Raw genomic sequence first — 18,930 nt, forward strand, 5'->3', positions numbered from 1 at the left:
AAAAACAATTTTTTTAAAATGGCTGTCTACTCGTTTCTGGTTCATGATAAATTGGCTTTAATTAGTAATCTTACTAGAATACCAATCAAAAAGGTGTTTAGCTAAGCATTGAGAAATAGTAATTGGACAAAGCGGTTGAGGATAAAGAAGATCAGAAAAGTAAACGAGTGGCTCGTCACCATTTAAAAGTTGGAAATGGTTAGTCTACTGTCATTCTTGAAAACATTCTTGAAAATATTAGATTTAAGTAAGTGGGTCTTGATTGGTCGCAGATGAAAACAAATGAAGAAAATTACTCAAAAGTTTTTCTCTTGCTCAATGAACCCCAAATTATAAAACGTCGCTGGTTTTGTAGTACGGACAGAACTAGAGTTAGGCCAATTTAATTTTTAAGCCCATAGTCTTGTGTGGAGAGTGATTGTAAGCCCATGATAATGTCCGTAACTAGACTTAGGCCAATTTATTTATTACATCTTGGCCTAACACATGACTCTACACTTCATTATCGCAAATATATCATTTGATCCGAGTCATCTGACTAGTCGCAAATCCTTTTTTTTTTTCAAAATCTTTTCAAAAGGTCTTCTTGACCATGTCAAGAAGGAACACTACTAGCCAGCAGCCAAGCGATAAGAACCGGACATGAGTATAGAATTGGGACGAGGTTTGTTTGCTCCACAGTGGTCGAATCGCCTAGCCCACAGGCCACACTCACCAGCGATCCAACACCAATCGTCTAGTGGATCATGAAAATCTATTCTGAGCTTATATATATATATATATATTATATATAAGAGAAAGTATAATACTGGCTTTAATATAATGATACAGCATCAAAACATTATGTTTGTAGATCATACTTTATAATTTATAAAGGAAGTTGGTAAAAAAAAAAAAGTTCTTCAGTTTTGATCCATTGAAGACATCTATTTGATACTATTTTTGGGTGAAAGAATCAAAATATATTACTGGCTCAAATCATTTTGTAAAGTACTACTTTTGTCTTTGTGTGTTACAAGTTGTGAGATATAGGTTGTTATGTTTTCATATCGTCGCAACCAAATCACATGGTATGTCATCTATCATCATTATTTTCGCAATCACTATTATCATTGGTTCGTTACAATAATGTCTTTCCTTCGTTGTTAGTATTAATTATGTTAACCAAAAAAAAAAGAGCCACATGTATTGGTACGTACTATTATACAACATGACAAAATATAGGATTACAACGAAATCTAAATATAATATATAGCTGGATATATTATTATTATGTGCATATCCCGTTGATATGTTTATATATGCATGCATAAAGCCATGGTAAAAGTATATGGACCTTATAAATGAAAGTTTGATTTATTCGGTAGTTCAATTATATTCGAATCTATGCATGCATCGTTTACAACTCTATTTTAAAAGCATCTACTTTATGTTTTATTAAAAGATGACTAGCTATGACTACTTTTCGTTTGCTTAACCCCGAATCATAAGTTATAAAGTAGTATAAGAACATAAAAAAAGAATTGAAAAAGAACTACTGCATTCATTCATCCTTTTTATCCAAAAAGAAGATAAATACATTCATTTCTTCGACTGCCATGCACGAAGAACAAAATAAGAATAAAAATGAAAAAGAAAAATGTAACATGTCTATCTCAACATATAATACTAGATCGAATCCTTAATGGAAAAATTGTAGTCTTGGAAAACCAAATTTAGATCAATAGAAATTATCATGGTTATATGGAAGTGTATTTCTTATATTCATATTTAAATGTAACATGTCCATGTCAACATATAAGACCAAATCCTTAATGGAGAGAACTCGTAATCGAAAAATAAAAGCAAGGTTAGATCTGTATGACGGATCATGGTTTATATGGAATGGCATTTAACTAATAACTATAATATGATTAATCTTTTAATATGGATTATGAAATTAGGTCGCTATAAAGTGAGGAGCCAAAAAAAAACACAAAACAACATGGTGGTGGGTTTCGATATTGATGACAAAGCATCAACTTATGTACTAAAATTTTCATTTATAGTATTTTTGAATAAGCATAAAAAACAGCATCATATATAACAGCGTTGATAAGTCTATACTTGGAATTTTATGGCTGTCAATCAAAATTTATAAATTTGGAATGTTCTTACCATAGTAGTATATTTAAAATACAAATCGCAACAAATTAAATCATTCTATAAAATTTGTTAGACGTAAACGTCTTATGGAAGTAAAGATAAACAATACACTTGCAACAGTATCGCACAATTTACAGTTTACCAATATACACTTCCATTAACGATGTGGCTATTCTAGAAGACATTTTATTTGGTTAGGGGTTGCTTCAGATGTAAATATGTAGAAGATCATTTTGGTAGTTCTTTACTCTATAGTAATCTACACTCATAAATTTTTCCTCTTATGGGCTATTAAAGCCATGTTTATAGGTATATGAGATGGGGTGTTCTTAGGCCCTTTAAAAATGAAAATAATTGAATAGTGGACTTAAGATCAGGCTTATTGATCTTATTCTAGAACTGTTCTTGGGCTTGATCTTGTGTGACGTGTCTCTCTTGTATTGGTTGAGAATATATGGAATAAATTTGGACATTAATCTATGTATTAATTAAATAAAATGTTTGTCTTGTTTAATTAATTAAGTAATATGTTTGTTTTTTTTTTTTAATTTTATTTACAATGTTTTTTTTGTTTCATAAAAATATGGCATTGTATTTTGAATTTTAGTAAAAGTTTTATAAGTTTGCAATTAAAATGTTATTTTATAAATTTTTATAATTGTAATATGTTTAAGAATATTAATAAACATTATATTATTAAATAGTATTAAACATTCTTAAATTTTTTATTAAACATTAATCTATGTATTTATTAAACATTCTTGAATTTCTATAAGAATATTATATTATTAAATATTAAGATCTTAAACATGTTCTTCCAATAATTAACTTTTTAACAAAAGTTCTTAACTACTGATCTTATATTATTTTTACAATATTTATACTCTAAGAACATCCTAAACTGATCTCTCTATAAACATGCCCTAACAAACTGGCCTTTTTGGCACTCATGTACAATACCTACAACATGAATACTTTTTAATTTTTAACATTAGTAGACACGGTCCTGCTTCTTTAAATTTATTTTGACGTTAGTACATTTAACCTCATTCATTTAAATTACATTAGAAAAAAGGATGTTGTCACTGTGTACAAACAAGATTCTACATATTGATCTCGCTTAGTGTTGTCTATGTTCCTCTTAAAGTGTAGTACTAGTTTGTTCAAAAAAAAAAAAAAAGTGTAGTACTATAGCTTCAAATAGCAAATACTATACTAGCATGAATCTTCTGCATCAAACTCCATTTGAACTTCGTATAAGCCATCCGAAACCATCATATCTTCCACTTCACACATCCGAAATTTTTTGGATTTTGGAGGGTCATGATTACACTTGATCCACCCTTCTGTCGGCATCCTCCATGGCATTGATCTGGTGCTTCATAAACACATTTGGTTTGTATTAAATAATGAGATTCAAAAAATCCATATGGTCACACGGATAGAGAGGTAGAAATTAAATTAAAGACATCTTATGAATCTTTCCATTCAAGCAACAGACTTTTATCTATGTTACTTTTTATCATTTCTTTTGGAACAACCTTTTCCAATAGAATTTAACTAATTTAGTCAGAGCATTACTAAGAATTTTTGTCTATAATAAATATATTCTCTTTTCACGATGTTTCTTAACTTTCTTTTTCGTTTTATAACAAAATGAATGTTACATTGTTCAGATCATAAAATACTTTTCATCTCGTGTAAATTATATAACCAGAAAGCATTTAGTATCGAAGAACTTATTGTTAATTGACGTATATAAATTTATGTCACAACTTAATACTTACAAACAATTATCACATGGATTTCTATATAAAAAACAAGGATTGAAGTTTGGTTAGTTTGGAGTCTTCAAAATAAAATACAGATTTTGAACTGATATGAAAACTTACTCCTTTCTATTTGGTAAGAGAAACTTACTCCTTAAGTTAGCAACTTTTGAAATTAAAAGAGAAAGGTGCGATATAGAACTTTCCAAACATTATTGAACATGTTCTGATACTTGACTAACCATATTGAAAGAGATGGCATAATCACTTTAATTATACAACACACACATCTTATCTATATATGTTTAAATATTCGTTTAAGAAAATTAACGTCTAAATACAAGATGTTGACATCTGTCAAGTTTATATAAAAAACTTTGACATGTGTAAAAGTTAATCTATATATAATAACGATCCAAATAAATGCGATCAACAGTTGTGTTTTTTTCAATCGTTCATTTTGGATATTTTTCGAAAAATCGTGTTGGTTCATTAAAACGGTTATTTACGAAAAGTTACAATTGTTCAATGTAGAGTTGTGTTTATTGGAACATTCGTATCTTTTGAAATCTATATATATTTGTTTGTTTAAACTGTTTTCATTTTTTTTGTCATGACACAAAATAATATAAATTTTCAATCTCAACAGTTTTTACAGCTTTCTAAATTATTCTCTGGCAGTCATTCTTTTAAAAGTAAAGAAATTTCCCTAGTTCTTGATTTAACAAAAGAGTTTTGAAATGATAAATCTGATTTACAACTTTTAGTTAATTTTCAATACAAAAATTTAATAAAAATGTCTAGAATTTTTTTCCAACAGTTAGATGGATTATATAGTGAGTTTTTGAATTTGAACTTTTCAATATGGTAATAAATATGTCTTCTATTCAAAAGGAATTTATATGGATTATTAGGTATAATCAAATGCAGACAATTGTGATTTTTCGTAGTGCATTTCCGTAAAATTTTTGATTTTTTTTTTGTTTTTTTTAAATCCAAATGGTTATATCGGTTCATTGTAAGTGTCAGTCTTTTCACTATATTTTATTTCTATATTTTCATCAAAACTTTCGTTCTAATAGGTGTATGACGTCACTGACGTGTATCTATTTAAATAATCATGTCTTCTGAACTCTCTTTATATTTGTCTCTTCATCAGTAACCAACAAGTTCACTGAAATAAAATTTTCATTTTATGTTGAATCTAAATAATTGAATATTAATATCTAATATTCAACGTTATTCTGTAATCTAACTAAAACTTTAGAAATGATTATAGCAATAGAGAAATTTAATACAAGATAATATAAAATTTACAGTTGTGTATATTTATCGTAACTTTCGGTAAAATAATATTTTAATATTTAATATTTAAAAGTAATAATAATCTGAAAAAATGCGAACATCAATTGCGACTTTTTTTAGTATTTTTTGTGAAAAATGTTTTTTGTTCTGTTTTTTTTTTAACTTAAACATTTGTATTTGTTCATTGTGGAGTTGTATTGATAGTTTGTTGAAACAAATTTTCCTTTTTATGTTCAATTTAAATAATTTGAATATTAATATCTAATATTCAATGTTATTCTATAATCTAACTAAAATTTTAGAAATGATTATAGCAATATAGAAATTTAATAAACCTTAGAATTTACAGTTGCGTCTATTTATCATAAATTTTCGTTAAAAACTATTTTAATATTTAAATTTTATTTTATCATGTTTTGTATTTTATTATGTTAAAAGTTATGTATTTTAATTTCAATCTTTCTTTGATATAGTTTCACTCATTATTAAATATATTTTTAATTATAATTATTTAATAAAGATTACATTTACTCATTACAATCATTAGTTCAATATTCTTAGTTAAGATCACTTTGTTATTATGATTTTTTTAATAGTAGCTCTTTACCATAATTTTTCATAAAATATTTTATATATTTAGAATACTTTAAACAATGTTTTTTGCAAAGTTACTTCTATTCTACATAATATTTTTTTTGTTTATAAGTTTTTATATTGATGGTTGTGTTTTTAGTAACAATTTCTGTTTAATGTTTATGTATTCAAACTGTTCTATTACATTCAAATGATTTCATATTGTATAATTTTAAATTTTAAATTTATTTACTTTTTTTCTAAAATACTTTCCCGCGACATCGCGGGGGATCTGAGTCCTAGTACTTACTATTTCGGAGGAGTTTGAGATTACAACAAAAATAAAATATTTTGTTTTAAACAATATTAATAATGTAAAAAAATAATTATCAAAAAAAGTTCAAAAATTAAAAGTTTTTTTTAAAAATAATTATAAGGAGATAATATATATTATATTTCATAAAAACTAAACCTATCATGATTATATATATTATATTTCATAATACATTTAACTTTCATCAGTTTGATTGTCTGTGAGATGCTTATATTAATGCAATATTGTTTTGTCTCTTATTATGTAGAACCAGAGGCGGCAAAGTAGAGGAAGAAAGGTAAACAAATCATTTTCTTACTTTATAAGGTGAGATTAATTTTATGGAATGCTCATATAGAAATGTTTTTTGTCTCTTGAGATTTTTATAGTAGATCCCAAAATCAAAAACCCTGAGACCTATCTCGATGATCCAAAGAACATACACTTTGAGACGAACGTGAAGAATAGGTTATACGCTGGTAAGAACTGCAATTATAAATAATTGTTCTAATAAGATTGAAAAACTTAAGAAAATTACATTAATTTATTATTTTGATTATCTTATTTTTTTATATTATTTATGTTGATTACTAATTTTAGCACTTTAAACCTTTTTATACTTTAATAACTTTTTCTCTATAAATTTCTTTTTACTATATGATTATAATAAATAATAATTGCAATTAAGTTGCAAATATTTTCCTTATTAATTGCTCATATTTTCCTATTGAAATTACTAATTTAATAGATAACTTTTCTTTTAGAATTAGTGATATAATAGATTACTTTTGATTTACATACTTTTTAAAAATATTAATTATAATCTTTTTATTTTTAGAATTTTTAATTTTCCTAATAATTATTAAATAAAATTTCATTTTATTACTTTTGGTTTACATACTTTTTAAAAATATTAATTATAATTCTTTTATTTTTAGAATTTTTAATTTTCCTAATAATTATTAAATAAAATTTCGTTTTACTTATGTCAAAATATAATCGATATACTTGATACATGTCACGACTATATGAATTACTAACTTTGAAAACTAAAGTTTATATAATAAGATATATACTTAGTGCTTTGGTACGTCCCAGTCTCACTGCATAACTACAAAGACAACAGATTTAATCTGAGTCAATATTTACTTATACAGTTACATATTTTACATAATCAAATTAATATAAGTATTAACACGTTCTTGTATGAAGTCAGGATTACATCTATTACAAAATAACATAACTAGATTCAATTGAAATCCCTCGATTAAAAATTATGCCATATTTAAAAAATAAATAAATAAATAAATGAACAACGTTGAAAAAATAAACATGAACAACGTGAGATGTCTGTGTGTGTAATCAGAAACAATGGGGGTCTTTTCTATAGTCGTATTCTGGTATAGTTGAGGCGTTTTTTTTCTTTCTTTGATAGGTTGATTTTGGAACAACAGATTGATTTATTATGAAAACAAAATGTATAGATTTTAATTTATTTCTATGAACTGTTTAAGTGTTTATAACTGTTTCGGAATAGTCATAAGAGAATATTACGAAAAACACTCAGAAAATAATGTTCACTATCAGTTCATTAAGATTAACCTTGGTTGGTATAGGTGCCAGCTCATGTTCTTTAATAGCCACATTAAAGATTTATGATTGTCAAAAAAAAAAAAAAAAATTATAAGATTTATATGTAAATGTTTTAAATATGCCAAACTTTTACTATAGTGTATGTTTTCGATCCCCAAATAATCTAACGTAGTATTCATTACTAAATTAACTACCACCAACATTATTTTGATACTACATTATATCGTAATGTTGGCTTTTAATGAACTGTCGAAACTGAACGGCGCAATTACTTGTATGTAGAAAATTAGTAAATAACTCTTAAAATATTCTCAAAAGATATGTGACAGATTTTTTTTTCTGATATATATCATTTTTTAATACATGTCGATGAATAAAAAACAAAAGACGATATATGTTATGAAAAATAAAGATTTGAAAACATAATACGTGTGGTTTCAATGAATTTTATGTTTTCAAAAATTATGTCGACGAATAACACAAGCTCACTATCAAACGAAAGAATAACACAAGTAATTAGAACTAGGACACAAGTAAATTGATAAAGCAAATTTTGTTCTTATGGTAAAATGAATAATTCAATGACGCGTGTCCCACCAATAAGCACCACTCACTCTCAAGTCCTCAATATATACTTCACATACAATCCTTTCACTCTTATATATAAATACCACACAGTCACACACATTGTTTTAGAATGTAAATAAAAACACAACCAAACTGAGTAAAGAAGAGACACTAAACCAAGAAACAAAAATGGGATACGAAAGGCTCGGACCATCCGGAGCAACTGGTTCGGTCACAAAATCCACTACTACTACTACTACAGCTCCGATCTTAAACCAAGTTGCCACGTCTTCACAACCGGAGAACAACCATCGGAGAAGCAAGAAGAAGCTTGTAGTGTCATCAATCGTCTTAGCCATCGCACTCATCCTCGCCGCCGGGATATTTGCCGGGGTCAGATCACGTCTTAAACTAAACCAATCCGTCCCAGGCCTAGCTCGTAAACCAAGCCAAGCTATCTCTAAAGCTTGTGGGTTAACTCGTTTCCCCGAGTTATGCGTTGACTCACTCTTGGACTTCCCCGGCTCACTCGACGCTTCCTCTTCCAAAGATCTAATACACGTGACGGTGAACATGACGCTTCACCACTTCAGTCACGCTCTCTACTCATCTTCCTCCTTCTCCTTCGTCGACATGCCGCCACGTGCTCGCTCAGCTTACGACGCTTGCGTCGAGTTATTAGACGATTCAGTCGACGCGCTCTCACGCGCTCTCTCCTCAGTCGTATCATCCTCAGCGAAGTCGCAAGACGTTACGACGTGGCTTAGCGCGGCTCTGACGAACCACGACACGTGTACCGAAGGGTTCGAAGACGTCGACGACGGTAAAGTGAAGGATCAGATGACGGCGGCGTTAAAGAATCTCTCGGAGCTTGTTAGTAACTGTCTTGCGATATTCTCGGCGAGCCACGAAGGAGACGACTTCGCCGGAGTGCCGATACAGAACAGGAGGCTGTTGGGAGTGGTGGAGGAGGAGGAGGAAAAGGACGAGAAGTTCCCGAGATGGATGAAGAGAAGAGAGCGTGAGATATTGGAAATGCCGGTATCTCAGATACAAGCTGATATTATCGTCTCGAAAGACGGTAACGGCACGTGCAAAACCATATCGGAAGCTATCAAGAAAGCTCCTCAGAACAGTACTCGCCGGACTATCATCTACGTCAAGACCGGAAGGTACATTTACGGTTTTACCCTTCACAATTACCAATGTTTTTATGACTATTGTGTCCGTGAATGACGAAAGTAAAAACTTAAAAAACCTGTACGGAAGGATTAATAATTGCGTATCTGACTCTTACTGTGGTTTCTGTGTTTTATTTTTCGTTATTTGGAAAAAGATATGAAGAGAACAACCTCAAGGTCGGTAGGAAAAAGATAAATTTGATGTTCGTTGGAGATGGGAAGGGTAAAACTGTCATTTCGGGAGGGAAAAGCATATTTGACAACATTACTACTTTCCACACGGCGTCGTTTGGTGAGTTTTCTTATTCTTTAATTTTTTTTCCCTATAAACCTCACTCTTCCTTTTTACAATTACCTTTTTCACTTTTTGAACTCTTTTCAAATAATACAACAATAATGATAAATAGTTTAAAGTGAAAAAAACACGTAGAACCAATGTTACTATTGCAATTAAAAAAATACAAGGAAGGTGTATAAATTGATACACTTAATCTTTCGAAGATCTTTTTAGTGCCATAAAATAAAATTTTAAAGATCTTTTTGTGTTGATTAAAATCTTAAAAGGTACACGGTGGTCAACATTTATGATATAATAAATGTTCCTTTTCTTTTGCCGTGGTTTAATATATACTTTTGATATACATATTTTTTTTTACTGAAAAGGGTATTTTATTAATATATAAAAGTTAAGGAATGAAAAATATATATACTTTGAGGAGAATTATTGGAATCAGATACGTGAAGAGGGGCCATGAGCTAGGCTGTCTATGGATATCGGATTGATAGGGTTTTTTTAAAAAAAGTGTCTGATTTTAGATTCTCTTAAATTCAGAAATTTTTACGAATATTAGTTGTCTTTTCACCACTTGTGTGTTTATATTCTTTCGTGTGAATCATGGACCACTATTTTATGTAAAACTTGTAAATAGTAGTAGTAGTAATGTACTCGAACCAGTAACAAAGTCAATATAATGGACCACTAAATTTTTGTAAGATGGTGATATTTGATTCCTTTTTCCTGTTTTGGTATTTTCTCAAACTTTTTCGCCGAAGGCACACTCAGTAATCCATTTTTTAAATTACATATTTTTTTTAATCGTTTCTTTCATATAAACCAGTTTTGAAACAAACGTCATTTACCCATTTTCGACCACTTCGGCTAAAGAAGAACCTTCTTACCGCAGACTGAAACTTTAAATTACTTTTGACCAACTTTTCTATCGCGCATGCTTGTTAAGACTTAAGACCTAAGTTCTAGTTCTGACGTAAGTCTACTTCTTATGTTCTAGTCTTCTAGAGAGTTTGTACACACACAAAAAAAAAGTCTTCTAGAGAAAACCATGTTATGGTTCTTGAAAACCATTGAAAATTCAAAATCAATGATCATATAAACTATCATAAAAATCTAAACAAATGTACTTGTTTGGGAATTTGGTTTAGCAACAGTTTTGGCTCAGTATTTTAGAAACTTCAGTTTGATCTGATCTTATAATGCTTTTTTGGTAACAGTATAACTTTATTTATTGGATTGACTTTTCCATATGATTACGATTGAGTTCGGTTAGGTAAAACACACTAACACTGAATCGGACATCGGACATCCTATGTGATGCTGCCGCATATCCAACTAAAACTCACATGCATGTTGTTGTGGTTCGTTATGTTCATTTACTACACACAACTCAAATCATCGAACATTCTTTTGATAAAAAAAATGTTTATATACTACTTTACATTCATCTTCTGTGTCATTCCTAAATACCCACATCCACTTACCCTCATGAATAAATGCATACTTGATACTCCACATATGTATGCATTGCATATATATGTACACACACGCACACATGATCAAAATACAGATATGCAATTATGCAAACACAAATAGAAGAATATGAGCGTATCGTAAGGTTCGAAGTTAGGCCGCGCAATTACTGACCACACATATTTGTATATATAAAAACATGCATGATGGGAGACAGAGAAGAGTAGCATTTATTAACATATATAGTTGGAGGTGGGTCATGGCTCATTATTTAGTTGAACGCGTTAGAGACCACTAGCTCACTAGTTTTGTTAATTTGCATACAACATTTCTAGGTAACGACATTTCTAGCATACTAGTTTTTACTTTAATTACATATAAATATTTATTTGAATTGGTTTCCTCTGATTGCATTTGTTGCGTCTATATTTAGACCTTAAACATGTATATGTAGTTTTTGGACCTTTTTAAAATATTTTTATTTAAAGAGTTAGTAAAGCACAAAACATAATTGTGCTTTTTCTTGTTTTGTTTTCTTTCTCCAGCTGCGACCGGAGCTGGATTTATTGCAAGGGACATCACATTCGAAAATTGGGCCGGTCCAGCAAAGCACCAAGCCGTGGCTCTCCGCATTGGAGCTGACCACGCGGTGATCTACCGATGCAATATTATCGGTTACCAAGACACACTATACGTACATTCAAACCGCCAATTCTTTCGTGAATGCGATATCTACGGTACAGTCGATTTTATTTTCGGGAATGCAGCTGTGGTGCTACAAAACTGTAGCATCTACGCACGTAAACCCATGGATCTTCAAAAAAACACAATCACGGCTCAAAACAGAAAAGACCCGAACCAAAACACGGGAATATCGATACATGCGTCAAGGGTTTTGGCCACATCCGATCTCCAAACGACAAACGGTAGCATCCAAACGTTTTTAGGCCGACCGTGGAAGCTATTCTCTAGGACGGTGTATATGATGTCGTATATTGGTAGTCATGTACACACGAGAGGTTGGCTCGAGTGGAACACAACATTTGCTTTAGATACGTTATACTATGGAGAGTATATGAACAGTGGACCGGGGTCAGGTCTTGGGCAACGAGTGAAGTGGCCTGGGTATCGAGTCATCAATTCAACTGCCGAGGCAAACCGGTTCACGGTGGCAGAATTTATATACGGTTCGTCGTGGTTGCCTTCGACCGGAGTTTCGTTCTTGGCCGGATTAAACATATAGATAGAGAAAACTGAAATGCTTATGTTTTTTCCGATGAATTGTTTCATTCTTACTGGTCCTTATATATTAATGGACATATCATTAATCCTATAAATATATATATTTTAACTTTTAATTGTATTTTCTCAAGAGGTATAATTCAATAAGATCGTCAAGAGGATAATTTTCCATTATTTTTCTTGACAAGACCAAATGATCCAACTCGATCGGTGCGATTACCACCATACAAATTCTTTTAAACTAGTTTGAATTACATACATTTTGAATAGAAATACATAAAGTTCATATTGTGTCCTTAAAAAACGAAAATAAAGAAATTTTACTTTAATTCTTTTGTGTGTGTGTGACAAAACGAGAGCTAAAAAGTCCAGCTACATTATTTTCTTGAACCGACTAAATGGGTTCGAAAAGACTATTAAACACGAATTTATTCAAACAATTTAATATTGCTTTTAAAACAATAATTTCAAGCATATAATAAACAAATAAGTATGAATTGGATGTGTCGGTGCTGGTGTGGTGGTGAGAGAGACTAAAAGAGGAACCGAATAGGTCACGGCCGATGACCGACACTGACAGTAGGGTCCACGATTTTGGGAACCTTATGTTCTCTAGTCGTTCCATGTTCTGTGACTTAACTATCAATATTTCAATAATACCAAAGCACCAATTTGGTCACTTTCCAAATTACAAAACATGTTTTCTTACGTTATACTCTTACATTACATATCATTGAGATAGCATTCACATAAGAAAGTTGACGACACAAGTATAGCTAAGTTATGTAACCTCTAGTGGTTTATTTGCTTCACGTCAGCAATTTTTTTTTTCACGTCAGCAATTGGAACTTGCTAAGGTCATTTTATACATCAAACAAGAACTCATGTATAATTAATTACCCATCTACCATAAGTCTAACAAATTAGTTATACATAGTTCTACTTTTCAGGAAAAAAATACCCCATCATCAACCATACTTATTTTGTGATCCACAAAACAAGAGCCCAATGATTGAATAATGCATCTTAAGAGTTAGGAGAGCGAAATTTACGTCTCGTTAATAATAAACTATGCAGCACACTCACGAAAAAAGAACCTTGCTTCTATCTATGCAGCAAATATGTTGCGTTTTTTACCATTTTGCTTCGAATGTTCAAAACTCAAAAGATTTCAAAAAAAATATAATCAGATCAAATTTTATTGAGCAATACATTGCCATATGACAAACAACAATAATTCATCATTCATAATGTTAAAAATTATCTGTCACAATGGATATAAATTTCACCTTAAAAAGTATGTTATATTAATACGATCATTTGGTTCCCAAATTTTGTCATTTCTTTTCGTTTTTACAAATTAATGATAAAAACAACAATGGATCGCTACAAAAAAAAAAATATGTTCGAGCTAATGGCCCAAAAGAGCCCATATCTGAATTGGTCAGACCAAAACACACTTATCCTCGTTCCCAAACAACCCCTAAACCTCATCGTCTCCAAACTCCTAAAACCCTAAACCACTCTCTCATTTCCATCTCAAAGGAACCATTTTTCCACTGTGAAGTCTCAAACATTTCCAACCATGTCGATCTCCAAACTCGCCTTTCTCAACCACCTTCAAACACTAGCGAGATCCTACCGTCCACGTGTCCCGCCGCAGCCATTTCTCGCCGTCCGATACATGTCATTCGCGACCCAAGAAGAAGCCGCCGCTGAACGTCGCCGTCGTAAGCGTCGTCTTCGTATGGAGCCACCGGTTAACTCGTTCAACAGATCTCAGCAGCAATCTCAAATCTCTAGACCGATTCAGAACCCTAACATCCCTAAATTGCCTGACTCTGTGGCTGCTGTCGTAGGGAAACGCCTCGATCTCCATAACCACATCCTCAAACTGATCCGAGAGAATGATCTTGAAGAAGCTGCTCTGTACACTCGTCACTCTGTGTATTCGAATTGCCGCCCGACGATTTTTACAGTGAACGCTGTTTTAGCGGCGCAGCTTCGGCAAGCCAAGTATGGAGCGCTTCTGCAATTGCATGGATTCATTAACCAAGCTGGTATCGCGCCTAATATCATCACTTACAATTTGATTTTCCAGGCTTATCTTGATGTTAGGAAACCTGAGATTGCCTTGGAGCATTACAAGTTGTTTATAGAGAACGCTCCGTTGAATCCTTCCATTGCTACTTTTAGGATTTTGGTTAAGGGTTTAGTTAGTAATGATAATCTTGAGAAAGCTATGGAGATTAAGGAAGATATGGGTGTTAGAGGTTTTGTTGCAGACCCTGTTGTTTATAGTTGTCTTATGATGGGGTGTGTGAAGAGTTCTGATGCTGATGGTGTGTTAAAGCTTTATGAGGAGTTGAAGGAGAAGTTTGGTGGGTTTGTTGAGGATGGTGTGGTTTACGGGCAGTTGATGAAAGGGTATTTCATGAAGGGGATGGAAAATGAAGCCATGGAGTGTTATGAGGAAGCTACTGGAGAGAATTCGAAGGTAAANAACTATGTGCTTGAGGCTTTGAATGAGAATGGGAAGTTTGATGAGGCCTTGAAGTTGTTTGATGCGGTGAAAAAGGAACATAACCCACCGAGGCGTTTGGCTGTAAATTTGGGAACTTTTAATGTGATGGTTGATGGGTACTGTGCAGAAGGAAAGTTTGGGGATGCTGTGGATGTTTTCAGGCAAATGGGTGATTTTAGGTGTAGTCCCGATGCTTTGTCGTTCAATAATCTGATGAATCAGCTGTGCGACAACGGATTGTTGGCTGAGGCTGAGAAGCTTTATGGTGAAATGGATGAGAAAAAGGTGAAGCCTGATGAGTACACATTTGGATTGTTAATGGATACTTGTTTCAAGGAAGGTAAGATTGATGAAGGAGCTGCGTATTACAAAACAATGGTTGAGTCTAATCTAAGACCAAACTTGGATGTGTATAACCGATTGCAAGATCAGTTGATTACAGCCGGGAAACTCGATGATGCAAAATCCTTCTTCGATATGATGGTGAGCAAACTGAAGATGGACGATGAGGCTTACAAATTCATCATGAGGGCGTTAAGTGAAGCTGGTAGACTCGATGAGATGCTCAGGATTGTGGATGAGATGCTAGATGATGACACGGTCAGAGTGAGTGAGGAAATACAAGAGTTTGCGAAAGAAGAGCTGAGGAAAGGAGGAAGAGAGGGAGATCTGGAGAAACTAATTGAAGAGAAAGAGAGATTGAAAGCAGAGGCAAAGGCGAAAGAGTTAGAAGAAGCAGAAGCAAAGAAGAAGAGTCAACAAATTAACATAGCTTCATTAATTACTCCAAAAGTAGTGGAAGCAAAGAATGAAGAGGCAAAGCTGCAATGGGATAATGAAAATGGTGGTGTTGAAGAAGCCGATGTGGTGGAGATGGTTCAAGGAGTAGAAGCAGGTGGATCAACCGGTCAGGATCTGCCTTCTTGCTGATGGTCTTTTAGTACTTAATTAGAGTCTCTATTTATCTTCCTATTATTTAACTTTATGTAATTAGGGATTTGGTTGGGACAATAAGCTATAATTTGTCTTTTGCTATAATGCAGGTTTGGCAAAATCTTTTTTTTTTTTGTTTTCAAGTTTGCTTCTGCTATCATTTTAACATGTTCTGTAGCAACAACATTGGCCACTTGTTTTACTTAATGGTCTGTGTATACTTTTCTTTAATAATCTGACAGTTTGAAGTTAATAGTGAACGAGATGTTTAGGGAACATTGATTTTCAAATTCCGGTAACAGGAAACAACAGAACATTAGAAAGCCTAGAAGGTTATAGATTATAGACACGGTCAAGTCAAAACCAAAACAAATAAAAGACTAGAAACACAGAACCGAAGCTAACCGTTCTATACCAAACCGGTTTACTACCCTTCCAGAAAATTTATTAAAATCTATCATTTCCATGGAAAAACATCAAAAATTAAGCTGGAAACAAGTTTTTATAGTCAAAATAGGATTCCTTTAGGAGGAAGGGCCACTGTCACTTAAGAGTTCCATGCGTCTTTGCTTGCTCTCCTTCTATCTGGGTGTGTTCATTTGCACAACATATAAACAGATCAATGCTACCCATAGAAACTTTTCAGGTAGAGATATTTGAAGCTTTGAGTTAAAACCGAAACAAAGATATGATCATATAGACAATTCCATGATTTGCTTCAACGGACATATCAAAGTTTGGACTTAGGTTGAAGCATCTTAACTGTGATAGAAGAGACATGTCTCACTACCTAATTTGCGGATGAGCTCTGAGTCAAGCATAGAACAAACTCTTCTTTCTTCTTGCCAAAGTTGAGGACAGCATGCTCACGGAGGACTTGCTCTCGCTTAATGTCCTCCAGTGTCTTGTCCTTCTTCCATCTCAGCTCTTTCATTTTCTTTTCTGTCTCATTATAGTTGTCCATTGTGTGTGAAGCAATTGGCTTTGCAAATCTCACGTTCACCTGATCACTGAAAATTGCATTGGTTTTAGGACTTTGGAATAGAGCAAGAAGAAAAGATAAGAACCCAAAGAGAGAGAAATAAGTTTTCGGTTTATAAAATTGTGAGAATGTTACCGGTTTCCAAGGTTGATGATCCCTGGTGTCCTGATGATTCCTCCATCCAAAGATACTGCACCATGACTTATGCATGGGAGGGCACTAATCATATCGACCCTTGTTTTGTAAACTTGAAGGCGGGAGAATAGACTGTAGAACAAGGTCTCACGAAGACCATATCCATATGATGTGACACAGAGCAAGTAAGCTGGATCGATTTGTATCATATTCACTGCAAATCCGAGAAACCCGGGAGGACACTCACCATTAGGCAATTTTGGTTTAAGAAGATCAAGCCTTCTTTGCGGATCATCAGCTATGTGCTGACCAACATACGGCCTAGAAGTCATCAAATGAAGTCATCAGAAAAGGATTGCAGATGGAATTGTATCTAATTAAATTTGTAATACATCAAAATGATTTAAACAAAATTAGTACCTCAGGTTCTCAAGGCAGATGACATCAAAATTGTCTTCAATCGTTCTGTCAATTGAAGCGCCAAGTCCGTGAAGGCCAGCATTTCTATCAATGTTGCCTTGGTTGTCATAACTCTCTAAAGCTGTAACATTGTCATAATTCTTGCATACAACTGCCAACATCGAACGAGTCCCTAAATAATTCGACAGAATCCTACATTTTTAAAATACCACAAGAGAATCTAGTCAGTTTTCAGATTACAAAAACATAGCAAGAAAGGTTTGTAACAATAGAAACTGTGACACTAAGAGTTTGAAGGTAAACTGAAAAAGTGACAGTGAGAAATGGAACTAACTGGCTGAGGTTCTCATCATTGACCTTCGCAAGTTTCGCTACAACACCAACAACACCTTTTGTCTGCATCCACTGAGAAGCCTGAGCGCCATGACTAGTCTCAACTAGACCTAAAACTCCAGCAGCTGATTTTTCGTGGCGAAGGATCTGTTCATTAATATCTTCACCATGAAGATTGGCATCAGAGTTTTCACTTGTAGGAGCAGGAGACGAATGAAGCTTGCTCATATGAACTGCAAAAGACAATTGTAATTCACAAGAAAATCTCAATCCACAAAACAACAAGTAGCTGACATGCAGCTATATGCAAGGAACAAATAGATCTCTAAAACCTTGCAAGTCGAGGATTGCTTCATCCAATTTGGTTTTCTGAGCCTTGAGAAACTTGAGATTATCCTCATGCTGTTTGATCTTGTTACCCATAACTTCAAGATCAGACTGAAGCCTCTTGGAATTGAAAATAGCAAACTCAGCTTAAGCAATGCCTCCTCCTACTCCTCCTCCATTCTGAGTTTCACCTCTTGGAACTGGTGAAGATTGGTCCAAACCCATCATCATCGGTGATGGATCTCGAACATTCGAAGGAGTGCTCTGAAACGAAATCTACAATTCGATACAACAAAACAAAAGCCCTGAATCAAAATCCAATCTTTCATAAACCCTTACTCTCGAATTCGTAAAAATCTGTAAAACCCTCAAAAATACATCCAATGTTCGCATGCAATCAAAAAAAAGAAACGAAATTTGGAGAGTAGATACAGTAATATACAAGAAAGTTCGTGTCTTTCGACTCCAGATTCACAGAAATCGCAGAGAGATGTTGATCGCGTAAGAGAGATTATAGACTTTAAAGTTCAGATTTTTACGAGTAATCACGGTGAGATTAAAGAGAGATTCTTCAACTAACCTGATGACCAGACGGATACATTGCTCCCACAGCTTCAATGTTATCACCGGAGAATCTCTCTATCTCTCTCACTCTCTCACTCTCTCCCTGCTTTGGCTTCTTCTCCGGTCTCACTGAGTCTTACGAGGATTTGATTTTGCAGGTTTTTAGTAATTGGTGTGACGTTTTTTAATTAAAAATATACCCAAAATAAAAAGAAGAATAAAAAAAAAGTTTTTCTTTTTTTTTTTTTTTTTTTTTTTT

At 32.9% G+C, this 18,930-nt stretch overlaps 3 protein-coding genes across 4 annotated transcripts; 2 read left to right on the plus strand and 1 right to left on the minus strand.

Moving 5' to 3' along the window:
- On the plus strand, nucleotides 8,355-12,627 carry LOC104791148 (probable pectinesterase/pectinesterase inhibitor 34). The gene is made up of 3 exons (XM_010516964.2): nucleotides 8,355-9,437; nucleotides 9,602-9,738; nucleotides 11,757-12,627. Exons 1-3 carry the CDS (start codon nucleotides 8,455-8,457, stop codon nucleotides 12,452-12,454), a joined length of 1,818 nt encoding a protein of 605 aa, XP_010515266.1. The 5' UTR covers nucleotides 8,355-8,454; the 3' UTR covers nucleotides 12,455-12,627.
- Nucleotides 13,956-16,070, plus strand: LOC104791149 (pentatricopeptide repeat-containing protein At3g49240). Its single transcript, XM_010516965.2, has one exon. It carries the CDS (start codon nucleotides 14,039-14,041, stop codon nucleotides 15,905-15,907), a length of 1,869 nt encoding a protein of 622 aa, XP_010515267.1. The 5' UTR covers nucleotides 13,956-14,038; the 3' UTR covers nucleotides 15,908-16,070.
- Nucleotides 16,522-18,847, minus strand: LOC104791150 (protein DEFECTIVE IN MERISTEM SILENCING 3). Of its 2 annotated transcripts, none has more exons than XM_010516966.2 (6): nucleotides 18,688-18,847; nucleotides 18,113-18,383; nucleotides 17,782-18,013; nucleotides 17,448-17,639; nucleotides 17,028-17,348; nucleotides 16,522-16,920 (listed from the first exon to the last, which is right to left on the minus strand). In XM_010516966.2, exons 2-6 carry the CDS (start codon nucleotides 18,201-18,203, stop codon nucleotides 16,701-16,703), a joined length of 1,056 nt encoding a protein of 351 aa, XP_010515268.2. In that variant the 5' UTR covers nucleotides 18,204-18,383; nucleotides 18,688-18,847; the 3' UTR covers nucleotides 16,522-16,700. The 2 variants fall into 2 exon arrangements, with proteins under 2 accessions (XP_010515268.2, XP_019102293.1); XM_019246748.1 differs by having other exon boundaries at nucleotides 18,113-18,371; nucleotides 18,688-18,843.

Source organism: Camelina sativa, chromosome 6 (assembly GCF_000633955.1).
Source record: "Camelina sativa cultivar DH55 chromosome 6, Cs, whole genome shotgun sequence".
Lineage (NCBI taxonomy): Eukaryota > Viridiplantae > Streptophyta > Magnoliopsida > Brassicales > Brassicaceae > Camelina > Camelina sativa.